The 24,979-nt window shown below is 37.5% G+C and overlaps 1 protein-coding gene across 9 annotated transcripts in view; it reads left to right on the top strand.

Moving 5' to 3' along the window:
• The window catches only part of LOC129775002 (serine proteinase stubble), a 344,680-nt gene that overhangs the window by 206,658 nt on the left and 113,043 nt on the right, over nt 1–24,979 (top strand). For all 9 annotated transcript variants that reach the window (XM_055779147.1, XM_055779148.1, XM_055779144.1 and 6 more), the window contains one exon: nt 12,233–12,289. In XM_055779147.1, the coding sequence (XP_055635122.1) occupies nt 12,277–12,289 (13 nt within the window). In that variant the 5' untranslated portion in view covers nt 12,233–12,276. The remainder of the gene's footprint in view (nt 1–12,232; nt 12,290–24,979) is intronic.

Here is a 24,979-nt window from a genome sequence, read left to right as displayed (position 1 = left end):
TCTTCCTGTCGACTTTGAAAAAGTAACGGGGCACACACAGAGCGACTGCCAGCCACCTCGCATCGTTTCTTGACAGCAGTCTATTCAGTAGCTTTTCCGTTTCGCTCCATCAAGATGAGTGATAAATGACAAGACATCATGATAAGCCCGCAAGCAGTGAGTGTGTGTACAATGAAGATCACGCGAGAGGGCTTGTGACCTGCATTTTGAAAATATTTGTGATTCGTGTGCGAGAGTCGCTAAGCCGCGGGAGAGCCTCCTGCTGTATGGTATGACCGTCTACCGTCTACCATCGCCGTCTGGCTCATATGCTGGGTCTTAAATTGCAATGCTAGCACAAATTATCATAAGACCCATTCCATGAGGTTATGGCCGCTTGTTGAGTATTGCTGCCTTAGAAACAAGCATTCAAAAAATAAGTATTTTGAAACGTTGTCAATCCACAAACATAGAAAACATTATTATACTTGGGTTTTTCTTAGCAAATAATAAGGGTCAAAACCCCACAAAATTTGGTTCAGATCGGTCCACGAAACAGAATTATGAAGCTTTTTTTTTGAATCCAATCTTCTGCAAATGGTTCCAAACGGTTTTATAGTCTATACCCAGTTCCTGGCCAATCGAGCGAGTGCTCACATGCCGGTCTACTTGGATGATTTCAACGATTTTATCGGTTTCCACGACGATCTATTCCAGCGTGACGTGATAACATTTAAAACCACTACGAACACTTTTTCCGCGTTTTCATATATACATTACACAGAACTAAACGATGTTATTGTAATATTGAGAAAGCTTCCTAGAATAATCATCAGTTGGAGAATATTTTAAACTTATGGTGTGTTTAGACTAGTGATATGTTCGTGTGAAGAAATATGATGAGATTTATAGAAATCACACCAACCGTTTACACTAGTGCTAACTTATATAATGAATTTATTCATATTTTCGGTGAATTTATTCACCTGAAGTAGAACTGCATCCAACCTTAATGATTTCTCACCAGTGTTCGCCAGTCATTCACCAGCGTTTACATGTGCCTGAATTTATTCTATACATATATACATCGAAGAAGTGTTTGAAGTACATTCGCACCCGTTTACATCTATTTTCTGGTGAATAAATCCATCTATAGCTATAGATCTCCCTAATGTAAACCCGCCATCAGATTGGCTTGTTGTCAGTCAAATACTTTTGTGACGTTACAACACCTGACTTTTTGCTGTTTTTTGTTGTATTTTCGAACATTAGAGTAGTGCGGGGCAAAGGAGCGCACTTATTGAATTGAATTTCTAAGACAACTTGTAACAAAAATAAATGAGTTAACCATTACCACCGGGAGAAGCATCTTTACTAGAGTGTGTAGGCACCATCCATTATGGAGGAAGAGGTGTTGTATGATGTTTTATGGTGGAGACGGGTGGGTGATATGGCCGAGCATGATTTTGTTATGTGCTGATTGAGTGTTGGCACATGAAAATATGATAACGGGCCTTCCACATATCACGTAGAGACTGGAGGAGAATGACAATATAGGATATCTGAAAAAGTCGAACATTTGAAACAAAACAGAATTATAAACAAATAAAGTTTATAAATACATAGTTACCTTCACTTGATTTATTTGAAACTCATTGTTGAAAAAAAAAACAATATTTATTTGAAGTTTATTGTGAAAACATGAACATAAATGAAACATATCCGTTATTGAATTGAATGCATGGTAAAAATAAAAACATTTTTCAATTGAAATTCATTTTGAATTATTTTTAAACAATTGTTTATTTTCCTTTCTCATCATGGATTTCGGTTCTGAGGATTCCGACGCTTTGCCTTTGAGCGCTGTTATCTACTATAGAATGAAGGTTACCTTGACAATGTAATTTGGAACTTTCCAGTTTTTTTAGGAATCTAATTCGTTGCGCATTTGTGGGGTTCGAAGGACATATAATGTTTCCTCATGAAGCTAGAAGGCCAATCTCTTCCTGTCAGTTTTGCAATTTGGTTGAATTCGTGCTGGAGTTGCAAAATCAAACGCCAGGCGCCGTAAATCTTTGAGAGTCATACCATAGAAAGCTTTGTCCAAAAATTGAAGATTCAATTCGGGCCATTTCGAGCATTTTTGGAGTGCATTTCGTCAAATCAATTTTCTTCTTGTGGGTCCCGTTAAAAATTTGGTTGAAAATATTTTATAAATTTTTTTGAGAGCAAAACACTGGTGCCCACTTTTGCCTAACAAGCAATTTTTCAACTAACCGAATTTCTAAAAAAAGTTCTTAAACTTTTCCACAAAAACCAATACGCACTATTATCTACTATAGAATGAAGGTTTCCTTGGCAATGTAATTTGGAACTTTCCAGTTTTTTTAGGTAACTAAATCGTCATCCCCAAAATTGAGAAGAAATAGATCAAAACAACGCAAAATTCTTCTTAGCACATAATTTTTTGCCACTTTCATGGAATGCAGCTTGTTTATATGTGTGAGCTTCTGGTGTAATAATGTGTCAAACGAATACACTGTTGCCGAATTTTTATGCTCGTTTGTTTCAAAAAGGTCAATGCGCAGAGGAGGTGATCTAACGTAGGTAACATCCGTACCTCTCACGCTCAAAGTCACGAGTTCAATTCTCACATTCTTCAAAAAATGGAAGTCAAAATTGACGAACCAGTCAAATGTGTTGAAAGTCACCATAATACAGTAAACAAAAATAATAAAAAGGCCAATGCGCACATTTGTCCTGCACTTCCTCTTCTTCTTAAATAGTACTAACGTTCCTAGAGGAACTTCGCCGTCCCACCGAAGCATTAATTGCGTTATTTTTATTAGTACTTAATTGAGATTTCTATGCCAAATAACACGCCTTGAATGCATTCTGAGTGGCAAGCTCTAGAATACGCGTGACCACAGTGCAAGTCGGATGAAATCTCTTGCCGAAAAATGTCCCCGACCAGAACGGGAATCGAACCCGAACCCCCGGCATGTAGATGTGACGCTATCCACTCGGCCATGGGAGCACTTGTCCTGCGCTATTCTAATGATTCATTTAATTAATTACGGTTCCATTTCAAAACATACAAACAATTTTTTTAGTTAGCTTGATTTAATACAACAATAAATGAACTAAGATTCTAAAGAATATAATCTTGTTTCGTCTTCCGCTCTGCTGATAGTAGTATTAGGCCATGTTCTCACTACAGTGGGGCGCCAACTTGGCTTGAGCGGGGCGTGTTTACCTCTTGTCAGGATATATAATCACTCACATTGTACGGTGCCAGCGGCGTGTCTTCGGCGAGTTTCTGGGTCGAAACCTCGGGCCATGCAAGATGGGTGTCAGACCATCAGAATTAATCAAAACAATAACGAACAAATTCGACTTTTCCCCAGTCTCGCACACAGGGGAGCCAAGTGATTTTTTTCACACAAGATGGAAAATGTGATTAAAAATAATAATATCGTAATTTTATTTTTCAACAATGTTTTATACATAGTATAATATTTCATTCTGATATATTGCTGTAATGTAATCATGTGATCTAAAAAAACTGGGCTTTAGGTAAGTTTACAGAATATAAAATGAGATATGTAACAGATATAGGGAAGTTTTCATAGTATATTAGTATATTATGTTATCATCACTCGGAATTTTCCCACAATGAGAATTGCCACATTGTTGCATACAGTTGGCGTTAGCTTTCATGATACGGTTTCTGATGATTCTTAGTTCTATATATTGAAATGTTATTTTAATAAAATTTTCATTCAATTTATTATTTTTCAATTTTCCGCAACGGTTTTGTTTGTATTGGTAAAAGCATCGTTATTGTTTCGACACTGATGCTAGACAACATCATCGAAACAACTATAAAAACCACTCAATAAAATGTTATTCCTGAGTCCTAGCGTTTCATGTCATGAAAATCAATAAAATAAAATTGTGTTGATATCAATACAATTATTATTTTTTACGTTTAATGGGTCTATAATGTAAGTTTTAGCAACTTGAACATTGATTAAGAAAATTGTATTGGAGCTTGGAACACTGCCACGGCTACCTCTGCTGTCAAAAATAGTAAACGGAAAAGTATTACATTCAATCAAAACGCCTCGGTCAACGAAAAAAAGCGTTAAGGCTCTCCAACGAGAATATGTGAAAAAATGTGATCAACGAAGGAAAATATTAAGGAATTATCAACATCGAATTACTGTGCGGAAAAACTTGTTAAAAGGAGCCCCAATTCGCATGGGTTATAAATTTGCTCGTGTTACGCTCGCGTATAATCAGAGTTTCACTTCATATGCAAATACACCTTCTATATATATTTATATTTGCAATTGTTCATCAGAACACATCGTTCATACATTTTAATTCAGTATTGATTTTTTTTAGATGTATTCTAAGACTCGTGTTAGTGATGCGCCACACAGTCTGATAATTGAATTGATTTATTTACGTACAAAAATCAAAACAACTGCGTGCTTGGCTCTTCTCTCACAAAAACCATTACCCCATAAAAACACGTGGTTTTACTTATACTACTACAATGGCTTCGTTCCATCTTCACCTTAAATGACAAAAAATATGCAAAACACATTCGATATGGGTATTGGGTGCAAGACGAGATGGAAAATGAAAGGTGGGAAGATTTTTTAAATCTGTGACGTCACATATTTTGTTTATGTATGTTACTTTTCTTATAATAGTCCACTGCATAGGAAAAGTGTTATTATTAAAAGTAAAAAGAAGTAAATGAAATGAATGAACTAGTATTTCTTCCTAAATCAATGCTAGCGTTCAAAATCATAAGGGCCCGACATTTTAACAGAAACTGAAATTTCAGTATTTTTGAGGTGTTCTAAACTTAATTTCAATTCATTTTTATCTTCTCGTAACGTCGACCAAAAACGTAAACGAACAAAGTCAGAGTCACACAATCTTTTTTTCCTTTGACGAATAAACATTTGACAGTGCAAGGGAAAAAAGATTGCAAGTTTTTTTCATGTAAAATGAACTTGAAAAATAAATTTCATTGGCTCCGTATGACTTAGATTGAGACGAAAAGTTTTCCGCTTGCGTCTTAGTTTTGGACGACTGATGTTTTCAACACCCTAATTGTGAAAAAAGTAATTACAATTGCTGACAAAAGCAAACTTCCATGAAGTTGCTCTAGAATCCAAACATAGTAGACATTAGAATACTATTTCTGAAATCAAAGAAAAAATTAAACATTTTAGTTCGTGATATGATATGATATGTTCCCGAATCATATGGAAATCTGTAATTAGCTTCTGTATATCCTCTTCCAACGTTATTCGTTGACACATTCAATTTTGTACCATTTGAGTTACTGACTGGTTTGCCTGGTATGTGAACTTCCTATCTTCCTGGCTACTAACACAATCAAAGTTCAACACAACCAAAACCCGTGAATCTTCCCACCTTCTATTCTTCATCTCGGGTGCAAGGGTCTTATTAGCGGATGTCAAATATCGTATTCCGATTCCACTTTGGAATCGAAGATGGTGACGTCCGGTTCGTTGAAAACGATTCTAAAATATAGGGAAAGGTATGAAATCCCACAATACGATCAGGAATGATACTTTGAGCATATTTCAATGGGTGCGCGGAGAAATATGAAAACCAAAATAAAGTTTATAGTGAGCAGATATGATTTAAGCGATAGGAAGATTGTGTTAGAGTGGGTAGAACTTAGACTTAGAACGACGCGTGTGGAGTTAGACAAAGAAAGTGCACATACAAATGCACATGCAAACGTCAACGTTCAACGGTCATAGACAAGGTTGAAGTCAACGTCATCTTCGACACTCATACATAAACGCTCTTGCACAGGTACCGGTTTGCCCACTGATTTCTGCCTCGGATGATCAATGTTGCATGTTGCGAGAGACTGATCAACCGAGATGCCAGCTCTGCAAATCAGAGGACGGCAGTGGCCATGCGACAGGAGGTTTCAAGTGTCTCTCGTACAAGAGGGCGTTAGCAACTGCTCAGCAACTGTTGTAACAGTCAACAACAGAATCAAAATGCGATGTTGCAATCATAGCTGAACCGTATCGAGTACCTCGGATCAAAGATGGCTTTTATACAGGTGATGGGCATATATCCTATCCAGGAAATAGTTGAAGGTATGAAAGTTTCGTAATCGCCAAAATTAATGGAATCTTCATGTGCAGTTTCTATGCACCTCCGAGATAGACAAACGAGCTGTTCGACCAAATGCTAGACGCAATGACCGCGGAATTGATCGGTAGGAAACCGATCGTCATTGGAGGCGACTTCAATTCAACGCTTGGGTGGGGGAGTGCGGAAGTAGATGTACCAAAGTAAGAGGATCTACTGGAAGTCCTCGCAAAGCTGGAAGTAACGCTACTCAATGAAGGTTCCACCAGCACATTCCGGAAGATGGCCGCGAATCTATCATCGACGAATCGAATACACTTAGTGATCACCAGGCGATCCGGTATAGGATCGGTCAACGGAAACACATGACAGAAAGAAAGATAACAAGCTGCAAACGGAAGTGGAAGACAGGAACCTTTTCGTGGAAGCACTTCGTCTAGATAGCAGAACTTCAGACTGGAACGTGAAAAATTTAACAAATTTACGAGTGAGATCATGCGACACTACCATGCCGAGGAAAATCGAACTAAACAATAAACTACGCTCAGCTTACTGGTGGAACGAATCACTCCGCAACCTTCGCGATAGTTGTTTCCAAGCTAGGAGATGCATCCAGCGAACAAGAAACAGAACAGATAGAAATGAGCGGAGTACGGTGTATCGAGCAGCTAGAGCTGTCTTGAAACGGAAAAATTAGACAGAGCAAATCGAACTGTTTTAAGGAACTATGTCGAGATGTAGACGCCAACTCATGAGGCAATGCCTTTCGTGTCGTGATGGCGACGATTAGAGGCCCGGTGACGCCCGTCGATGATTATGTACCGAAAATCTGAAGGTCATTGTGGAGCGATTATTCCCGAGACATGATCCAACGCCAAGTTGTTGCTGCCGAAACCAGGAAAGCTCCCGGGAGTATCAACATCATATAAGCCTGCCAGCTGGATACGATCGGAAAAGTTGTTCGCGACCAACAGCGCGAATGTTGAGCAAGAAAATAGATTCCTTTTTTTTCAACCCTATCCTTATCCCCATCCAAATCCTTTCCTCCCATTCAAAATGCAATGACAAATCCACAATCAGCAGAGTAATTCGATACACCGCACACAAAAAAAATATGTGCATACAATATACTGCCAATATACATCCATTCCAATTTCAGCCTTTATTCGTGCAAGATCGCGTAAATAAACCATCCGTTGTTTGAAGTATTCCGAGTTTTTGATTCCAAAGTGTTAATTTTTCTATACACATCCAATGGTTTCCCTCAAGATCAAAGTTCCTGATTTACCGATTAAACCTGAGCTATTAACATCCAGGCCTCCTTCAGCCGAAGGAACCACCATCTTCCTCAATGGTGGTGATCCACCAAAAGTCATGGAGAGGATCGGCTGACGAAATGTACGGAGAGTGACCATGGTTTGTCAAAAAATGCAGTTCGGCTTCCGGAAAGGCAAGTTCACTATTGACGCCATCCGGACGGTGATCGGAAAAGCTGAGAAGTCTCCCAAACAAAAGCGGAGGGGTGACCGACACTGCGCAGTAGAAACTATCGACGTGAGGAATGCGTTTAGTAGCGCTAACTGGGACGCCATCGCCGAGTCTCTGCACCGTATGAAGGTTCTTGGGTACCTGTGCAGAATCCTTGGAAGCTATTTCCAGAACCGGGTTCTGGTCTACGAGATGGGCGGGGGCAGATACCGAGAAAGATAACGGTCGGAGTACCACAAGGCTCTACCCTGGGTCCAACGCTGTGAAATGTTATGTATAAGGGGGTGCTGACATTGAAGCTTCCCAAAGGCGTGTAGATCGTCGGCTCGCGGACGGTATTGCACATACAGGGACAGGCGAGACACTCGAAGAGGTGAAGATGCTTCCAACCGAGTCCATTGTCACAGTAAGGAACTGGATGCAGATTGCTCATAATAAAATGGTAGTACTGTTGGTGAGCAATCACAGTGATATTTTCGAAGCGTATGTTAAGTTATGAACGAAGACCGGCTGAATTTCAACAACGGATACTGGCGAGATGGAATGTAAGCGGAGTTTCAAACACCAAAATGCGTGCAGGTAATGTCTGATCGTAGCCTGGAAGAATGAACACTGCGAGTGTCGTTTCGAAGGAGCGAGCGTCAAGAAAGGAGTCGTCTAACCGGTGCATACCCCACGAGAGTAGTGCGCGTGTTAATGGAGGACACTACCTGATCGGCGCTTCGTTGGGAAGAGAAATCCTGCTTGGGTGGCCGTGATGGGTTGCGCGACACGGAAGCTTGTGCAATGGATAAGCGTAGCGAAGAACAACGGAACACGAATGAGATAAACAGAGAAAAAGGTTGTAAACAACGTTATTCAGCGTTGCAGAGACAGGAGATGTCAGCACAGCCGCCACTGAAGTAGTTGCCTAGATGTGGTCCCGGAGGAATGAGGCTACGAGTAGAGGGCTTGGTTTTAGTGGGTGACGTCTGGGTTAACTCTCCCCAGATAAGACTAGTGGTTCCTCACCTCTTTAAATAAAAAAAACAAGTACGCGTACATGCACACACAGATGCATGTATAGAGTTAATCAAAAGTTTCTGATTGAAAAATCAAATGTGTTCGCCAGGTAGTGAGCGCCGCCTGATGAGCCAGGTTTGTGCGAGCCAGCGCCAGAGTGATCGTATTAAAAAATTACGATGTAAAAACTGGGGGACCACATTTTGGAGGTCGGTTCAGGAGCATCCCGACTTTTTCCATATAACGGCATGCCTTGTACTACAGGTAACAAGTAGATTCTGTGTATATAGCTTATTTTGATGAATATTGTATTTATTATATTTATTTCTCAATTCAACTGACAATTGTTGTCTCAATGAATAAAAAACTTATGCTAAAAACTTATGCTTATGCTTATTTAATTGCTTTATATACTGTAAGCAATTAAAATTGCCTTGTTTTGTATTGCCCATTTTCCATACAATAATATCAAAAATATCACTTCTATTTTTGGAGCAATGGAAACACAAAATGGCACTACAACGCTAGAATGGAGAGAGCCAGAAAAAAATCACCACATTATCAAATTGAAAGCGTTGTGACACCTTTCATTTGACACTACTGACACTACTACTGAATTCGGTAGGAAGCACCGTTCCTTAGATACAAAGGGGGTAGGTTCAGGACCACCTGTCGAGTTAGGACCACCTTCCCCTAGTGGATGGACCTTTAACAGGGAAAGAGGAGATCCCAGAGGGAAGTGAGAAGTATTCAGGATAACTAACATAAAAAAATAGAACATAGTTTGCTACAATACGGTGGAATTCATGTTTCATACACTTTATTGATTATGTGTCAATGCTATACGGTCGCTTTTTATACGACATTTCGCTATAACGGTACTCTTAAATTCAGGCACGTTTTCGATTTACGGCCTAAAATATTTCGTTATAACGGCAAAAAAAATTGAGGATTGGTTCAAAAATCACTTTTGTACAGAAGTGAAAAAATATTTGCGAGACAATATTATATTAGGCTCTCAAAAAAGTCCTGCGGTATTTCCGCGAGGTGTCGTTGTAAGCGCGTAGTTCTAGTTGTATTCATTGTATCGAGTCATACTATAGCTTGTTGGAAAAGTATTTTTGCGCGCTATAATATAGTCCTTGACAGTGTTTTGTTTGGTTTGTTCGAGAGTTATAGTGTCGCAAATGTGGAGCAAAATAAAGAGAAAATCCGACATATTTTACAGTACTACTATGACAAAGGCAAAAATGCATCTCAAGCTGCCAATAAAATTTGTGCCAAGAGCTGGGGATAAATCATCAAACCGTTATTAACCATTTGTAGAAGCTTGTATTCACAAAGAAGCTCGATGTATGGGTGCCACACACGTTGACGCAAAAAAACATCTTTGACCGTATCGACGCATGTGAATCGCTGCTGAATCGCAACAAAATCGACCCGTTTCTGAAGCGGATGGTGACTGGCGATGAAAAGTGGGTCACTTACGACAACGTGAAGCGCAGACGGTCGTGGTCGAAGCCCGTTGAAGCGGCTCAGACGGTGGCCAAGCCCTCATTAACGGCCAGGAAGGTTCTGCTGTGTGTTTGGTGGGATTGTCAAGGAATAATTTATTATGAGATGCTTCCCTATGGCCAAACGCTCAATTCGGACCTGTACTGCCAACAACTGGACCGCTTGAAGGTAGCACTCATGAAGAAGAGGCCATCTTTGATAAACAGAGTCCGCATTGTCTTCCATCAGGACAACGCTAGGACAACGCCAGGCCACACACTTCTATGGTGACGCGCCAGAAGCTCCGGGAGCTCGGATGGGAGGTTCTTTTGCATCCGCCGTATAGTCCGGACCTTGCACCAAGTGACTACCACCTGTTTTTGTCCATGGCGAACGAGCTAGGTAGTCAGAAGTTAGCCACAAAAGAGGCCTGTGAAAATTGGCTATCCGAGTTTTTTGCCAATAAGGAAGCGAGCTTCTATAACAGGGGTATTATGAAGTTGGCATCTCGTTGGGAACAAGACGGCGCATATTTGACTTAAAACAGATGATTGTAACTAATTTTATGAACAAATGAAAATTCAAAAAAAATACCGCAGGACTTTTTTGACAGCCTAATATAAATCGAATCGAGGATTAAATACATTCACTATCACTATCACACCGAGCAAAATCTCATGTTTTATAAATCGAGATAATCTCGTACCGAGCTCGAATTTCATGTGTTGCGATTGCATATATTTAAGCGTTTCCGAAATGTTTCTCAAAGGAAAATATTAGGGACGCAAACAAAAAAAAAACTCTGAAGGTATGCAACGAGAAACCAAACAACTCGAAAAATTCTGAAGAAAGCTGTACCGATGGCTATCACTCGCTCGATGCTATCGAATTATTCGGAATCTATACTAGTAAAATACGGGCTAACGAGCATAATGCTTGTCGCCTCGATTTCTATAATAGGGCCCAATAACTTAAGCAACAACAAAATTAGGTATGTATACATACATATATTCCATGTAACATGATGTTTTTTCATTTTTGTTTAAAGATTATTGTTGGTTTTTATGTATGTATGTTGTATGTATTGTATGTTTTATGTTTATGTTATACATGTATTTTTGATTGAAATGAAATAAATTTAAATGAATTTAATTATTCATTCAGATCAAATAAAAATAAAAGATAAAATGCATTTTGAATGATAAACCATGTTACATATTTAACAAATTTGGAACCGATCTGATTCAATTTGTATGAATTTGTATTAGAATAATTGATTGCTTATACGGCCTTTCGCTTTGCGGCCAAAATCCGTGGAACGTATCTAGGCCGTAAAGCGAGGTATGGGTGTATACAGGAATCCACGTTCATCTTGTGTTGACAAATCATAGAACAAAGTTCACTTGTGTGTTTTGAAACGGAACTGAAAATACAACATTGATGTTGAACAGTCGGAAACTGCAAAAACTCAAGTGTAGTCAAGTCACAAAAGTATTGGCGAATTCAACTGTAAAATATTCTCCAATTGATGATTCTCGTAGGAAATTTTCTCAATTTTGCTTTGCCATCGTTTGCTTTTTAAAAATCGAGTGATTTATACAGAAAAACGAGAAAAAAAACTCTGTTTTTAGAGTGGCAAAACGTTGTCACGTCACGCTGGAATGGGTCATAACTGTATAACATTGATTGCACTTGATATCTATTCGATATTTTCATCATTCTGTGTGTTTTCAGCCATATTCAAATATTATAAACCAGATATTAGAGATTTGAGAGAGGTTCGATCAATAAATTTGCATAATGGAATTATATCGATGTTCTGCTTTAAACTTCTATACGACTCGTAAAATCTTATATTACTAATAGAAGCGTCACCAAATGCAACAATCAATATTTCGAAAGTCGCGCTGTACTTTATTCGATTAGTTTTAGTTTTTCTGAAGTGAAAATCAATCCAGCATACGAAGAACGTTTAGTTTCCTAACCCTAGATGCACTATTTGATGGGAACAAAATTCACCAATAGATCTCATACAGTTCGCGAAATCTTCATGAACACTCAATCCTATTCATACTTGTCTATACCATAATCTCTATTAATTTCACAGATCTGCTGATATGCTGATGTTCATGTCACTTCAACTGGACCCTGATGGTGGATTTAGGTGAGTGTAGATTTCATAATATGACCATATTCTTACCAATTACATATACATAAATAGTTGTTGAATACAATGAACGAATGAGTTTACACAATCATGGCCAGACGAAAGCTATCAAAGAAATCGACGGCCGTATAGATTTATTACAGCCTCCAATTTAATCACAGTGGGGCGCCCAATTTAATCACTAATGGTTTCTCGCGTTGGCGTGGCGCTTCTTGGTCTGCCGTCAGGTGTGTTGTCGGCGCGCATCGCGTCTAATGGTGCGCATTAGCTTCGGTTTGTCCCGTTCAGTCCACCGGCTGAAATATTACCGTGCCGACTTTTGTGTGCGTCCCGGGAAGATAAATGGTCGCTGGGCTACCAGGCTTGGTTCATCCATCCTTTTCGGAGGTTCACCGAACTTGATGGTTATTTAATCTGCGACAGGTTTCGGATAATAATTCGAGAAATATTTACGTTGAAATGTCGAACCATCGAGCTGCTTATTGGGTTGTGTTGGAAGCCTTAATGGATCTCATTTTCTTTGTGGAAATGATCACAAGTATAATACCATCATAATGAGATCGTTATCGATTCCATGAATACCCTTCGATTTCACTGATTTATTGTTGTTTATACGTACTCTGAGCTGTCATTCTAATTTTGTTCAATGGCGCTGTTTGCTTTTTATACAAACGGTCATAGTTAATCACATCCGAGATAATCAAGTAGAATAGAATTATTCGGTGATCAAATGTGTAATAGAATGTCCAGCGTCGAATCGAAGGGGTGCAAGTATAATATAGTTTGATGTTACACGGAGTGTCCGCATTTTGTTTGATGCGTTCGATTCGTTAACGACTTGATTTGTTATTATGTTACAAATTGCTTTTTGATGGAGAATTTTTCGGTTTGCAAACGGAAACAGAATTGAGTCAACAAAAAAAAATGTACCAGCTGTATTGGTATGAACGTAGCTAAGCACACAATTCCGCATTTCATCACGTAAACATAATTGGCGAGCATTGAATTGATTTTTGCCCTTTGTGCTGTATCGAAATAGAAAGCGTGAAGTCTTATGCCGTTGCGCTGAGTGTCGGTTCAACATAATAGTAGGCATGCTGCTTATTATTGTGAGCATTGTATGTGTATCTTATCACAAATTTTTGATTCCATTATTTGCTTCAACTATTAAATTGATTGGCTGGATTTGATTACGAAATAGACCAAAAACACACATTGCAAAAATGACAGAATCATGACTTTCAAGCGATGATTCAATGAGAGGAATGAGAGGACCGTAGATCCTTCAAACATTCGAATCAAATCACTGAAGCAAACTGTTTGCGGGGTTAATTTTTGATTGCCCATATAATGTAGGTCTTTTCCCTGTAGCACAGTTCGCATTAGAACTTTTTGAACTAAATATTTAGGTATCCATGTTTCGTACTCCGGTAATGACAAAATATCATTCAAATTCAATGTTATTCTCAAAATTCTACAATTTCCAAAAGGCAACTTGAATCACTCATTAGATGGAGCAAAAATAGTTGAAGAACGATTCCAAAAACAGATTAAGTATATCGCTGGTCCCACAATTTTTAACTCTGCAATATAACAGTATTTGTTTCTAGGTAAAATCTTTCAAAAATCTACCAAATTATGATCTGATATAGTTATATGTCCTACGACGTGTGGCGAATTGAATCTTCCATGATAGGATTACTTTTGCTTCTTCGGAAAGCTTTCACATGCCAATACACAAATGAGATAGAGAGCTAACGGAGAGTGACTAAGGAACAAGACATTCGTTGTCGAACATCTAGCGCTCACAATAGAGCTTGTTAGCAATATTGTATCATTAGTAAACGGGAAAATAAAACTGTCTTGATTTTATGGCGTCATTATCGATTCATTTTTCAAACGCAAACACTGATGGTCTGATGGTCCGTTTTCGAATTTTATGGTGCAATCCATGTTCCACCGTTTCTCCAGTGATATATGCTATGGCTAAAAATAGCTCTGAGCATATCATAGGACTGGTCGATCATGTATGGTGGAGCGAAGATAGTTCAATAAAAGTGATTCAAATGCAGTTCTCGCACACGTTCCTATTTGAAAAAAAAACTTGTTCCAAGTTCAGACTAATAAAGTTTGAAGTCTATTTGGTTTATAAAAGACAGAAATGGGAAATTATATTTATCGATTGTGGCGTGAAATCTGAAGCGCGAAAAGCATTGATGGTTTCTAGTAGAGATGAAACGGATATCCGGTAACTATCCAGTATCCGGCCTTTTGGACACTATCGGGCCGGATACCGGATATTTAAAAAAAAAATTCTTATTCACATATGATAAATTATAACACAATAGCATATAAACATCATTCACACGTGATTAAAAATAAGGTGTGATTACTGACATGTCGAAATATTATTGAAATTGAATTATTATCAACTCATATCATCAAAGTTTTATTCAGCTCTATCGCAATGATCTGTTATTCTCAGAAGATTCGTCTCAAGATATTTTTGCGAGATGATTTTTTGTCTGTCTGTTTACGTTTCAAGAACACCTAAATGGTCTGACCTGATCCTCGGGACTAAAAAAGTTGCAATTTTGATCTTCTTCTAAGTAGTTAAAACGACCTCTCCAGCGTTTAAAGATGTTCTCATACGAAGTAAGTTCGGCGTTCTTTGTGAAGTCTCGTTCTTATCCAAATACTTTTTTGATGCAGGAACATGTGGAATTACCTCGAATATATAAAAGCCAACGCACTTCTCCACCAAGCCTAACTGTTGTTGAGTCTTCAAATTAGTGATTTTGTCGCCGATCATAATAATTTCGATTTGTAGTGAAGTAAGTGTACCCTCTCTCAGACTACCATCCCTGAAGACAGTTCTAAGTTCAATCTCAATTTGATGAATAAAACCAATTAGATTTATTTGAATATAAAATTCAGTATTCGCGTACACCAATTGATGTAATTATCAATGTCAGAATGGAAACTCATTATCATTCTGGACAAAACCAATGCATCTACAGGTCGGACTCGATTATATACAGACTCGATTATAAATGATTCGATTATATACAATTTTGGACTCGATCATAAAGTGTTTTTTTTTCATATATTTCAAATGTGACTTATTTCAAGAAAAAGAATGTAACCTTTCAACGTTAAGGGGAAATTTAAACAGCTGTTATATGTAGTGTGGGGTAGAAATCGTTATTTCTGAAGATTTTGCTCGAATTTTCACCAGGAATTGTTATTATCAATATTGCAGCTAATTTAGGAAAGATTGAAGTATCAAGTGTCAAAGAACAAATTGTAGAGCGGTTGGAGCGCTAGAATTTAATTGATAGAAACAATCAAGTTCAATATGAATTTTTAGAATAAAATTAATAATAACACATTACAAATTACTAATTTTATTTTGTTCACTTCCAAAATGTTATTTAAATCCACTAATTTAGGTGTTCCCTTAATATATCAGCCATTCCATGCCAAACCGATATAGTTGTTCTCAGATTTTCGTGAAAAGTGATAGATTTGTTCTTTATAGTAAAATACTAAACCCGTATTTTAAGGTGGTCCGAAAAATATTTTTTGTTCTTTTTTTTTCCAAAAATGCCTTTTTTTCAAATTTTCAAAAAAAAAACTTTTTAACTACTGTACCGATTCAGATGATCGACATATCAAATTAAAGCCAATTAGCTGATATTCTAAATTGCTATAATTGCAGAAAACTTGAATCTTGTTTCAGTTATTATTGATTGTACTTGTTCTTCTATGGTTTTCGTGGCCTCGGAATCAAGGGCGCTGTATTTTTTTATATATATTTTTTGAAAGCTTTTTACATAACATATCCAAAAATATGTTCTGAACTCCAATAAATTCTGCACAATGATAATTCGTTACGAAGACGAAGGGATAATTTTTCATTCAAACTGAAATATCTCTGTGTGAAAAGGTCCTACAGGAACGTTCTTGGAACCAAAAAAAAGCTGGTTGGTAAGGTTAATTGGAATGTTAGCAAAAAAATGTGTTAGTCCAGAATATTCTTGAAAAAAGAAAAATCAATTTTTGATTTCTTCCCGATATTGTTGCCCACTACACCTGCACACACCAAAATAAAAGTATGTGCGTAGGGTATATTCTAATACCTGAAGGTTGTAGCTTCAAAATGATGCGCCTCCCATCGATGTGCGTTAATTTTTCACGAAGTTACACCATGTCAACAATCACTTAAAATTTCCGACCTCGCACTCTGCTTCTCTAATTTTTTTGTCGAGTGTATGTTGTTCCACCCGCACCATTATTCCACTTTGCGATGCGGTATTTCGATCGCATAAATGGCTAATCGCTTCGCAGCGTAGTTCCGAATTTGAAGCTGTCTGGAAGCTGGAAAGCAGGGGTGTGGCATGCGATGCATTGTTTCGCTTTTTCTTTTCTTTTTTTTTCATACCGCGGTTACGCTTGTTGCCTGTATTGTTCAGAACTATTTGAGGAGCACCGGGTTAATCGGGTTAATAGTACAACATATTGCAATCCAGATGGGAAGAAGGAATTTGACAGCAGTGAGAGGTGAAACTTCTTCTTTTTTGGCTTTGAGTGGCTCTAAACTTTTCAGTTCATTCGCCTCTAGAAAAATGATGTGAAAACGCATTTCACTGCGATGATTATAGTTGCTACCAACACAAACGGTTTTGGATTTTCTGTTGCCTTTCTGTCAAAGGTGCAGAATAACGTGATTTGTGGATTTTTTCTTCGGGAATGGTTTGTTGGGAGCGTTTGCCAAGAGATACAGATATACTACTTGGATATTCGATAAATTATTTAAATTGACAGCCCATGGTTAAATCCTACATCTCTCCGGTTATGTACCCACTTTTTACCTGTGTTCTTCGCGGGGACAGCCAACATCTTTGCGCCTTTCGATTGAACAAAGAGTAAATATAACATGGTAACATGGAACCACCGGTTTTGATGGTATCTTCAACTTTGTCATTGAGAAAAAAAATTAAAACTAACAAGTAATACACGCTCCTAGCAAACATTTTCTCAAGATATATGTCAATATATTTGCTTTCGGCTATGAGTTTTGTGGAGTGTTGTTTGGGCGTTTTAAATACTTTTTCTCAACCATTTGCTAATATCCATCAATGGAAATTATACTTTTACCCATGATCCTTTCGGATTCCGTGAGTGATCATAGTACAAGCTGATAGAAATCAACGAGAAAATTCTTCTGCATAAGGTAGAATAGAGGCAGTGGCGTCGAGTGGGGAGGGGGGTAGGGGCGTTGGGTGTGGACCGCTCCGGTTACACGGTTTTAGGGGTGCAGAATAGACCGAATAAATATGAATAAATTGAATAAATATAATTGATTCTCCTTTTCTGGCGGGGGTGTGGGCGTGTAAACCGAATCTTTCGCCCCGGGTGCGAAAGCTTCATTCGACACCACTGTATGGTATGTGGGATTGGGATTATGGGATTGTTAGATGTCGGAAAAGCATTCGACAGCGTTTGACATGATGAAATCTCTTGTAGATTTCGCGTTGTCAATGCTTCAGGTAATTTGGTAGAAATATCCATAATCAATAATCTCCATAATCAAAGTTTCTCCGGGCAATTTTGAGTCAGGAAATTGTTTCAGGTGTTCCCAAAGGAAATGTTGTGGGTCCAATCTTTTTCAACTTTTTCACGCCAGACTCACCAAACTTTCCCGCTGGTTGCAATTATTTCTCCTAAGCTGGGGTACCTCATATCACTGTTTTAAAGCTTTGAATACTGATATCATCATCATCTCCCGTCACGAGTTATCCTTAAAGCATATTAACACTTTAAGGACCGAGAAGACATCTGTAAGACATACGCCTGGGACCGCGCGTTTTGACTTGTGTAAAGTTGCTTGCTTTCCTTGCAAGTTTTTAAGAGGCTTTAAACTTTGCAGTTCATTCGCCTCTATGTGTGAAGTTATCGGATGAAAGTTCAGCGGATAAAAGTTTTTGTTGCGTGCAAGTTTCTGTTCAACGTCTTGCTGGATTTAATTAATAATGAATAATTTCAGTTGAAATAAATTGATTGTTTATCAAATAACAACCTTCAAAATCATGCTCTTTAGATGAAGAATTGAATAATTCATCCTTCCACATAATTCTTGATCGTGACAGAGAAAAGTTATAGACTGAATGGTGAGCATGGGTCATTATAGGAAAATATACAGAATTTTGAAAATTAAAAAAAGTTGTTCGAAAAGAGTTATCGAAGTTATTTGATAGAGAAACCTATCTTCCAGTCACAATTTATTAATCGGAAGAGGGTCTGAGAAAAGTTATAGGCCAAGTTGTAGTGTATGGGAGAAATTAATAAATTCAAAGAAAATTGGAAAGAGTTAATTGAAAGGACCCAAAACACATTTTCGAGATAATACTCATTCGATAGACAATATTTTTATCCATCTTTAGCCAAATTTGCATTGGTCGAAAAAGGGTCTAAGAAAAGTTATAGGTCAAAACCTGTACAACTTGTATGGATGAAATAAATTAATTTAAAGAAAATGGTAAAAAAGATGTATGTTACTTTGCTACAAACATCTAGATACAAATTTCTCTGTAAAATATTCCGTGTAAATCCATGTAAATTATGCTTTAAAGCGATTTATATCCCATCTTCATGCGTTGATATTTCACGATTTTAAAGCATTTCAAAAATCGCCTAAAAATTTGGAGTTCGCAATCTGTTCCTTTATTTTTTAAAGTGTTAAATAGTTCAATTTCCATTTTCGTTAAATTTATTAATTTCCCTCCTACAACTTGTATACATTTTGGCTTATACATTTTCTCAGGCTCTTTTCCGGCCAACGAAAAATTGGCTGAAGATGGATAAAAGTATTCTCTATCCAATGATTGTTATCTCAAAAATTGTGTTTGGGTCCCTCCAAATAACTTTTAAAAATTTTTCTTTAAAATTATTAATTTCCACCATACAAGTTGTATAGGTTTTGGGCTAAAACTTTTCTTAGACCTTATTCCGACCAATGGAAATTTAGCTAAAGATAGATGTGTTAACAACGCTATCTAACGCATCATAGAATACAGTTAGGAAGTGAAAGGTCTGATTACCGCATACAATTGAGACATTCAAAAACTTTAGAAAGGAAAGGTCAAATGTGACTACCCGGTGGAACACTGGAATGACACCAGCCATAGAAAGGTTAAGATATGTTTCCTCCTTATGTAACTGCCATCGATCGACCAATATAAAAATAGAGCCAATTTGATTCAGTCAAATACTACAATCCGGCAATCTCAGGAAGTAGGGGAAACGATTCTGAATATGACTGTACAAACACTTATGGGAGGCAAGGAATGAATATTTTTAGACTTTTACAGCGAAAATTCCTTGTACATCATATTTGAGTTGAGAAATGTGAGTTGAATCCAAGCCCAAATTACTTTTACTGTTACGTTTCATAATATTCAGTAATTGTTCAGTTTATTCTTCCAAATTAGACAATCAGATAAAACAATTGCGTTTCTATATCTGTGGTACAAACCTCAACACCAAGAAATGTGTTTTTTTTTTATATAGAGCTAAACACTAAACACGACGTCCAAATCTTTAGTAGGGCAAATGATCTTGGTTTGCCTGATTCGGGGTGTTTTTACGCAACTAGTGAATGCAAATCTTCATGAAAATCACATATAATCGATTCGAGTTTGGGTTTGTTGAAAAGCCCCAAGTCTCTAGTTGCTAATACTACCATAAGGTGTTGAAATTATTCAAATTTTTATGTTTTTCAACGATTTTCCTCAAAGAGGAATTATGATCATGGTTTGACCACCTCTGATCATGGTTTGTCCAAAAAATTATCATGGTTTGTCCGGTTTTAGAAATCACCAATTTTGAATGAAAACATTCTAATTCTCAAGTAGATGTTGCATTTATTGCATTGCTTGAGTTTACTGTCATCATATTGATCCATTCATAATTTAGGCTTTCTTCAGAATATTGCCTTTTCTTGGGCATTTTAAAAGTGTTACCCTCAACACACTCAACACAGAAAAACTTTATTTCTGCTATGCGCGACGGACACAATAAACAAACTGCAGCGCGCCAAACTGTTGCCATAGAAATCATGTGGACAAAACAACATTATTGAATTGGACAACTCATGATCAGAATTGAGTTCATCAAAATATTTCATGGTTTAGCTATGTAAATATGATACAAATGGTATGCAAGCATGATGTTTACAATATTTTTAAGTGTTATAATCCAGAAGAGGTCTGAATACGTGCCAAATAATCAGGTGGTGATCGATTAAAAGTTAGCTCGAATGAGGGGTGCATTGACACAAATAGAAGGTGTATTTTATAATCCTTTAAAACATGTGATTCCCTAAAAATATACTATAAAACTACTGTAAATCATGAAAAAGACAATTGTATTTAGATGTTTTGGAACATTCGAATACCTGATTTGACAAAGGTGTGCTAAATTAGAGCATTCGAAAAAGTGGGCAAACCATGATCATATTTTCGACTGGACAAACCAAAATCATTTACCTTAATTTTTCATATCGCCCTGAATTTTATTTTCTAAACTATGTACCGAAAATGCTTTATTTCTATGTCTGCTGTGATTTGCAGTGTGAAGACAAAGTAATCCTATTTTGTTGTCATGTTCAACTTTTTTGAAGTTCATCATTTAATAAAACTGATTTCATTGAATATTGTTTCATTCAAAGGTCGAAGGTATAACTCACTGACCTACCTGCACCTCACCCGAAATGATAAGATACTTTTGCTTTCGATGAGTATTCATAATTGACTCCCAGACCTCCCTTTCCATGAAAGTAAAACTACAGATAGAGCCGCCTCGTTACCTTTTCACTTTCGTTTCCAATTCGTACTTCGCTCCGTTGATCACCCTGACATAGGGTAAATGATCTTGGTTTGTCCAGTCGAAAATATGATCATGGTTTGCCCACTTTTTTGAATGCTCTAATTCAGCACTCCTGTGTCAAATAAGGCCTTCGAATGTTTCGAAACATATAAATGAAATTGCCTTTTACATGATTTATAGTAGTTTGATAGTATATTTTTACAAAATCACATGTTTTAAAGGATTATAAAATACACCTTCTATTTGTGTCAATGCGCCCCTCATTCGAGCTAACTTTTAATCGATCACCAGATGTTTATTTGGCACATATTCAGATCTTTTGTGGATTACAACACTTATAAATATTGTAAACATCATGCTTGCTCACCATTTGTATCATATTTACATAGCTAAACCATTAAATTAACGCATTTTGATGAACTCAATTCTGATCATGAGTTGTCCAATTCAATAATGTTGTTTTGTCCACATGATTTCTATGGCAACCGCTTGGCGCGCTGCAGTTTGTTTATGTTTGTTTATGGTGTGCTTCGCGCATAGCAAAAGTATGGTTTTTCTGTGTTGATTGTGTTGAGGTGAACACTTCTAAAATGCCCAAGAAAAGGCAATATTCTGAAGAAAGCCTAAATTATGAATGAATCAATATGATGACAGTAAACTCAAGCAATGATAAATGCAACATCTAATTGTGAATTCGAATGTTTTCATTCAAAAATGGAGATTTCTAAAACCGGACAAACCATGATCATTTTTTTGGGCAAATCATGATCAGAGGTGGTCAAACCATGATCATAATTCTTCTTTAAGGAAAATCGTTAAAAAACATAAAAATTTGAATAATTTCAACACCTTATGGTAGTATTAGCAACTAGAGACTTGGTGCTTTTCAACAACTCGTATCGATTATGTGTGATTTTCATGAAGAAAAATCGATTTGCATTTACTAGTTGCGTAAAAACACCCCAAATTGGACAAACCAAGATCATTTACCCTAATATCAGCGAGAAAAGAAATGTTCAACATCAACGACTAGACGATGATGGTACCAAACTTCGCTCAACACAATTGGTTTTCTCTTATCATCCGCACGGAATGTGGTTTGTTGTGTGGGCGCTCAAAGTGAATCCACAATTTGAAACAATTTGTTCATTCGATTTTGGTTGGAATGTTTCCCGATTTTTGCTTAGTTTCCATCCATTTCGATTATTCCCCTCTCTCACTGCTCCGAACGAAGAAAGGTATGTTTTCAACGCAACTCAGTAAATTATCACCATCCAAATAGCCGGACTAATTAATGCATCCAATCTTCCAATCGATTTCATCCAACGATTAATGTATTGCAAGCAGGTATACCAATTAAATCAGTGTGAATTATAGACTTTTCATTTCATTACTAATCTATTCGAAGCGTGAAGACCGAGAAATAGACAACACTGTCGGCGACGTTGCTCCAAGTCGAAAGTAAAAGTGTTATTTTCTCGATCACATTCGATGGTGGCGCCGTAGGCAGTAGAGCCACAAGTTCTATGGTTGACCTGTCTTCAGTTCTCTGAACCTAGACGCTCGGAACCAGCAGTGTTTCAGAATGTCGCACGTCTATGACATCTTCAAGTCGTATCCATCAGCCCCCAGGAAAACCACATTCAAGTGAAAACTCTGATGTTGTGACATCAATTTGTCATACTCGTCTACTCGAAGACTCTCACTTGATCCAGTAAGCCAGAAACTTAAAATATGACTTCCCGCAGCTTATCTACACGTCTTCATCCCTAGGGCTGAATTGACGGATATGCGGGGCTTTCAACAACGAGACAGCAGTCGATCAAAAAAAAAACCAGATCAAGATTAAAAGTCGACATTCGGCGGGTCGCTTCGGCCGGTGCCCCAGTCACGTGTATAATTGATGATGATTAGTTTGACTGCAGGCGACTTTTACATGAGTTGCAATCTACTTTACACTACCGGATTGAGTGGCGCACGCGGTTCAAACGGAACACGGTGGTGGGCACAAATCGTGATCCCTTTCCATGTTTGATGGATTTGATGGATAAGCGTGAAGTGCTTTGATAGTTTATTCGACGTGTGAGTTCGACTTCTCATGTGGATTAGCTGTATAAGAAACAGTTTTTTAACGTTTGTTAATATGGTATCGGAACTGGATTTAAGTTCCTGTCATTTGCATGAAATATGGATATATTGAAAACATAGATCATTGAGAAATGAGGCACTTTCGTATATATTTTTCAGCAATTATTTCAATCAAAACACTTTCGAAGGACAAAGAAATTAATATAATTTTATTTCTTAAAACAAATTGAAACAAATCATTCATCGCTATTAATTTGACTATTGATATCGCTCATCAATCCGGTTTTTTCGCCGGCTACTGCGATGAAGTAACCACCGGAATCTTCAATCGGTGTTTTAGTGAATTCCTTCGTTATATTTTCCCTAGACTTATTTAGCAATATTTCTGCCATTTCTGCTCTCGCCTTTCAGATTTACTGCTCAAGTTCCCTTCAAAGGAACTAAGTTCCACTGGGAATTCGCTGTTGCTTGCAATTAGATTCTTCATGCTTTTTTTTTGTTGTTTCTGTTAGTAAGTGTCCACTACCAGTGGGCTCTTTGTCTGAGCCTTCTGGTGTGGAGGTCAGTGGAGGGTGAAATAAAAAAAATAAAAAAAAAGACGGGTGGGTAATGTCGGGGACATAACCGGAGTGACGTAGGACTATACAAAGGGGACAGCTTTTGTTAAATATATATTTTAAGTATATTGTTTTATATTCTTCTCCTACGTGAATACCTACCTATCTACCTGAAAAATGGATTAGTTTACTGTTTACTCTTTATGAATATGTTGATGGTTCTGAAAAGAACCTTTGGTGTTGTGTTTTTGTTATCACTCGATATTCCCATCTTGTTCGGTTAAACCTTCCTGTTTAGCTATTGCGTTTGCCACTCGCCACAGCTTTCACAGTTGGAAAATTTCTTCCCATCCAGCTTGTGACATATTGTTCAGTAAATTACATTTAATGCGACATGCCGAAGAAACATTTTGCCACTCACTGAAACTAATTGTTGCCTTGATGAGCGCCGAACCGAAGCTGCTCTGTTCTTGATGCGGGTTTTCTGATTGTCGTAAGCAGCTTTGCAAGCCAACTCGAGCACTCCGACGGCCGAAACTCTATAATCGCTGTTAGGTATACTGGTGCTCCGGCACCAATCCGTTCGGTCTAGTTACCCTTGCGGAGCAATCAGTGAATGCGACCAACAGGGAACTGGAGACCTGCACGGTTCGAGTGAGACTTTGCCTTTCCCTTAACTTGTTCTCCTTTGTTACGTCCACGATGCCGATGCCGTACAACCACACGGGTTTACGGTTTGAAAGAAAATAAGATATATTTTTTTTTTCACTTAAATTCTTTTTATTTCTTAATTTGGTTTACATTATAATAAAGTACTACATATCAAGTGATCAACCTAGGGTTCTACATCTTTAAGTTGCAATGTCAAGTTTTGTAATGATTTGTATCATACACATTATTCGATTGTTTCATATTCCTATTGTAAAATCATGCCTAAACTTTTCTAGTTTTTTGTTTCCTTTTTTTTACCTAAATCTAACTTATAAGATACCCTCCCCAAATTATTTACATTATCCCAACTTACACTATTTATCTAACTGGAAATAAATATATCTACACAAACCCAAAGCCGTTACCTTGAAAGGTAACGACTATAAAGTCAGGTAGCATAATTATACAGATTTTGTATTATTCCGTGTGTTGAGAGAGCGCA

The sequence above is a fragment of the Toxorhynchites rutilus genome, chromosome 3, assembly GCF_029784135.1.
Source record: "Toxorhynchites rutilus septentrionalis strain SRP chromosome 3, ASM2978413v1, whole genome shotgun sequence".
NCBI lineage: Eukaryota > Metazoa > Arthropoda > Insecta > Diptera > Culicidae > Toxorhynchites > Toxorhynchites rutilus.
Note: the sequence above shows the minus strand (reverse complement) of the source record. Positions and strands in the feature narration are given on the sequence as shown.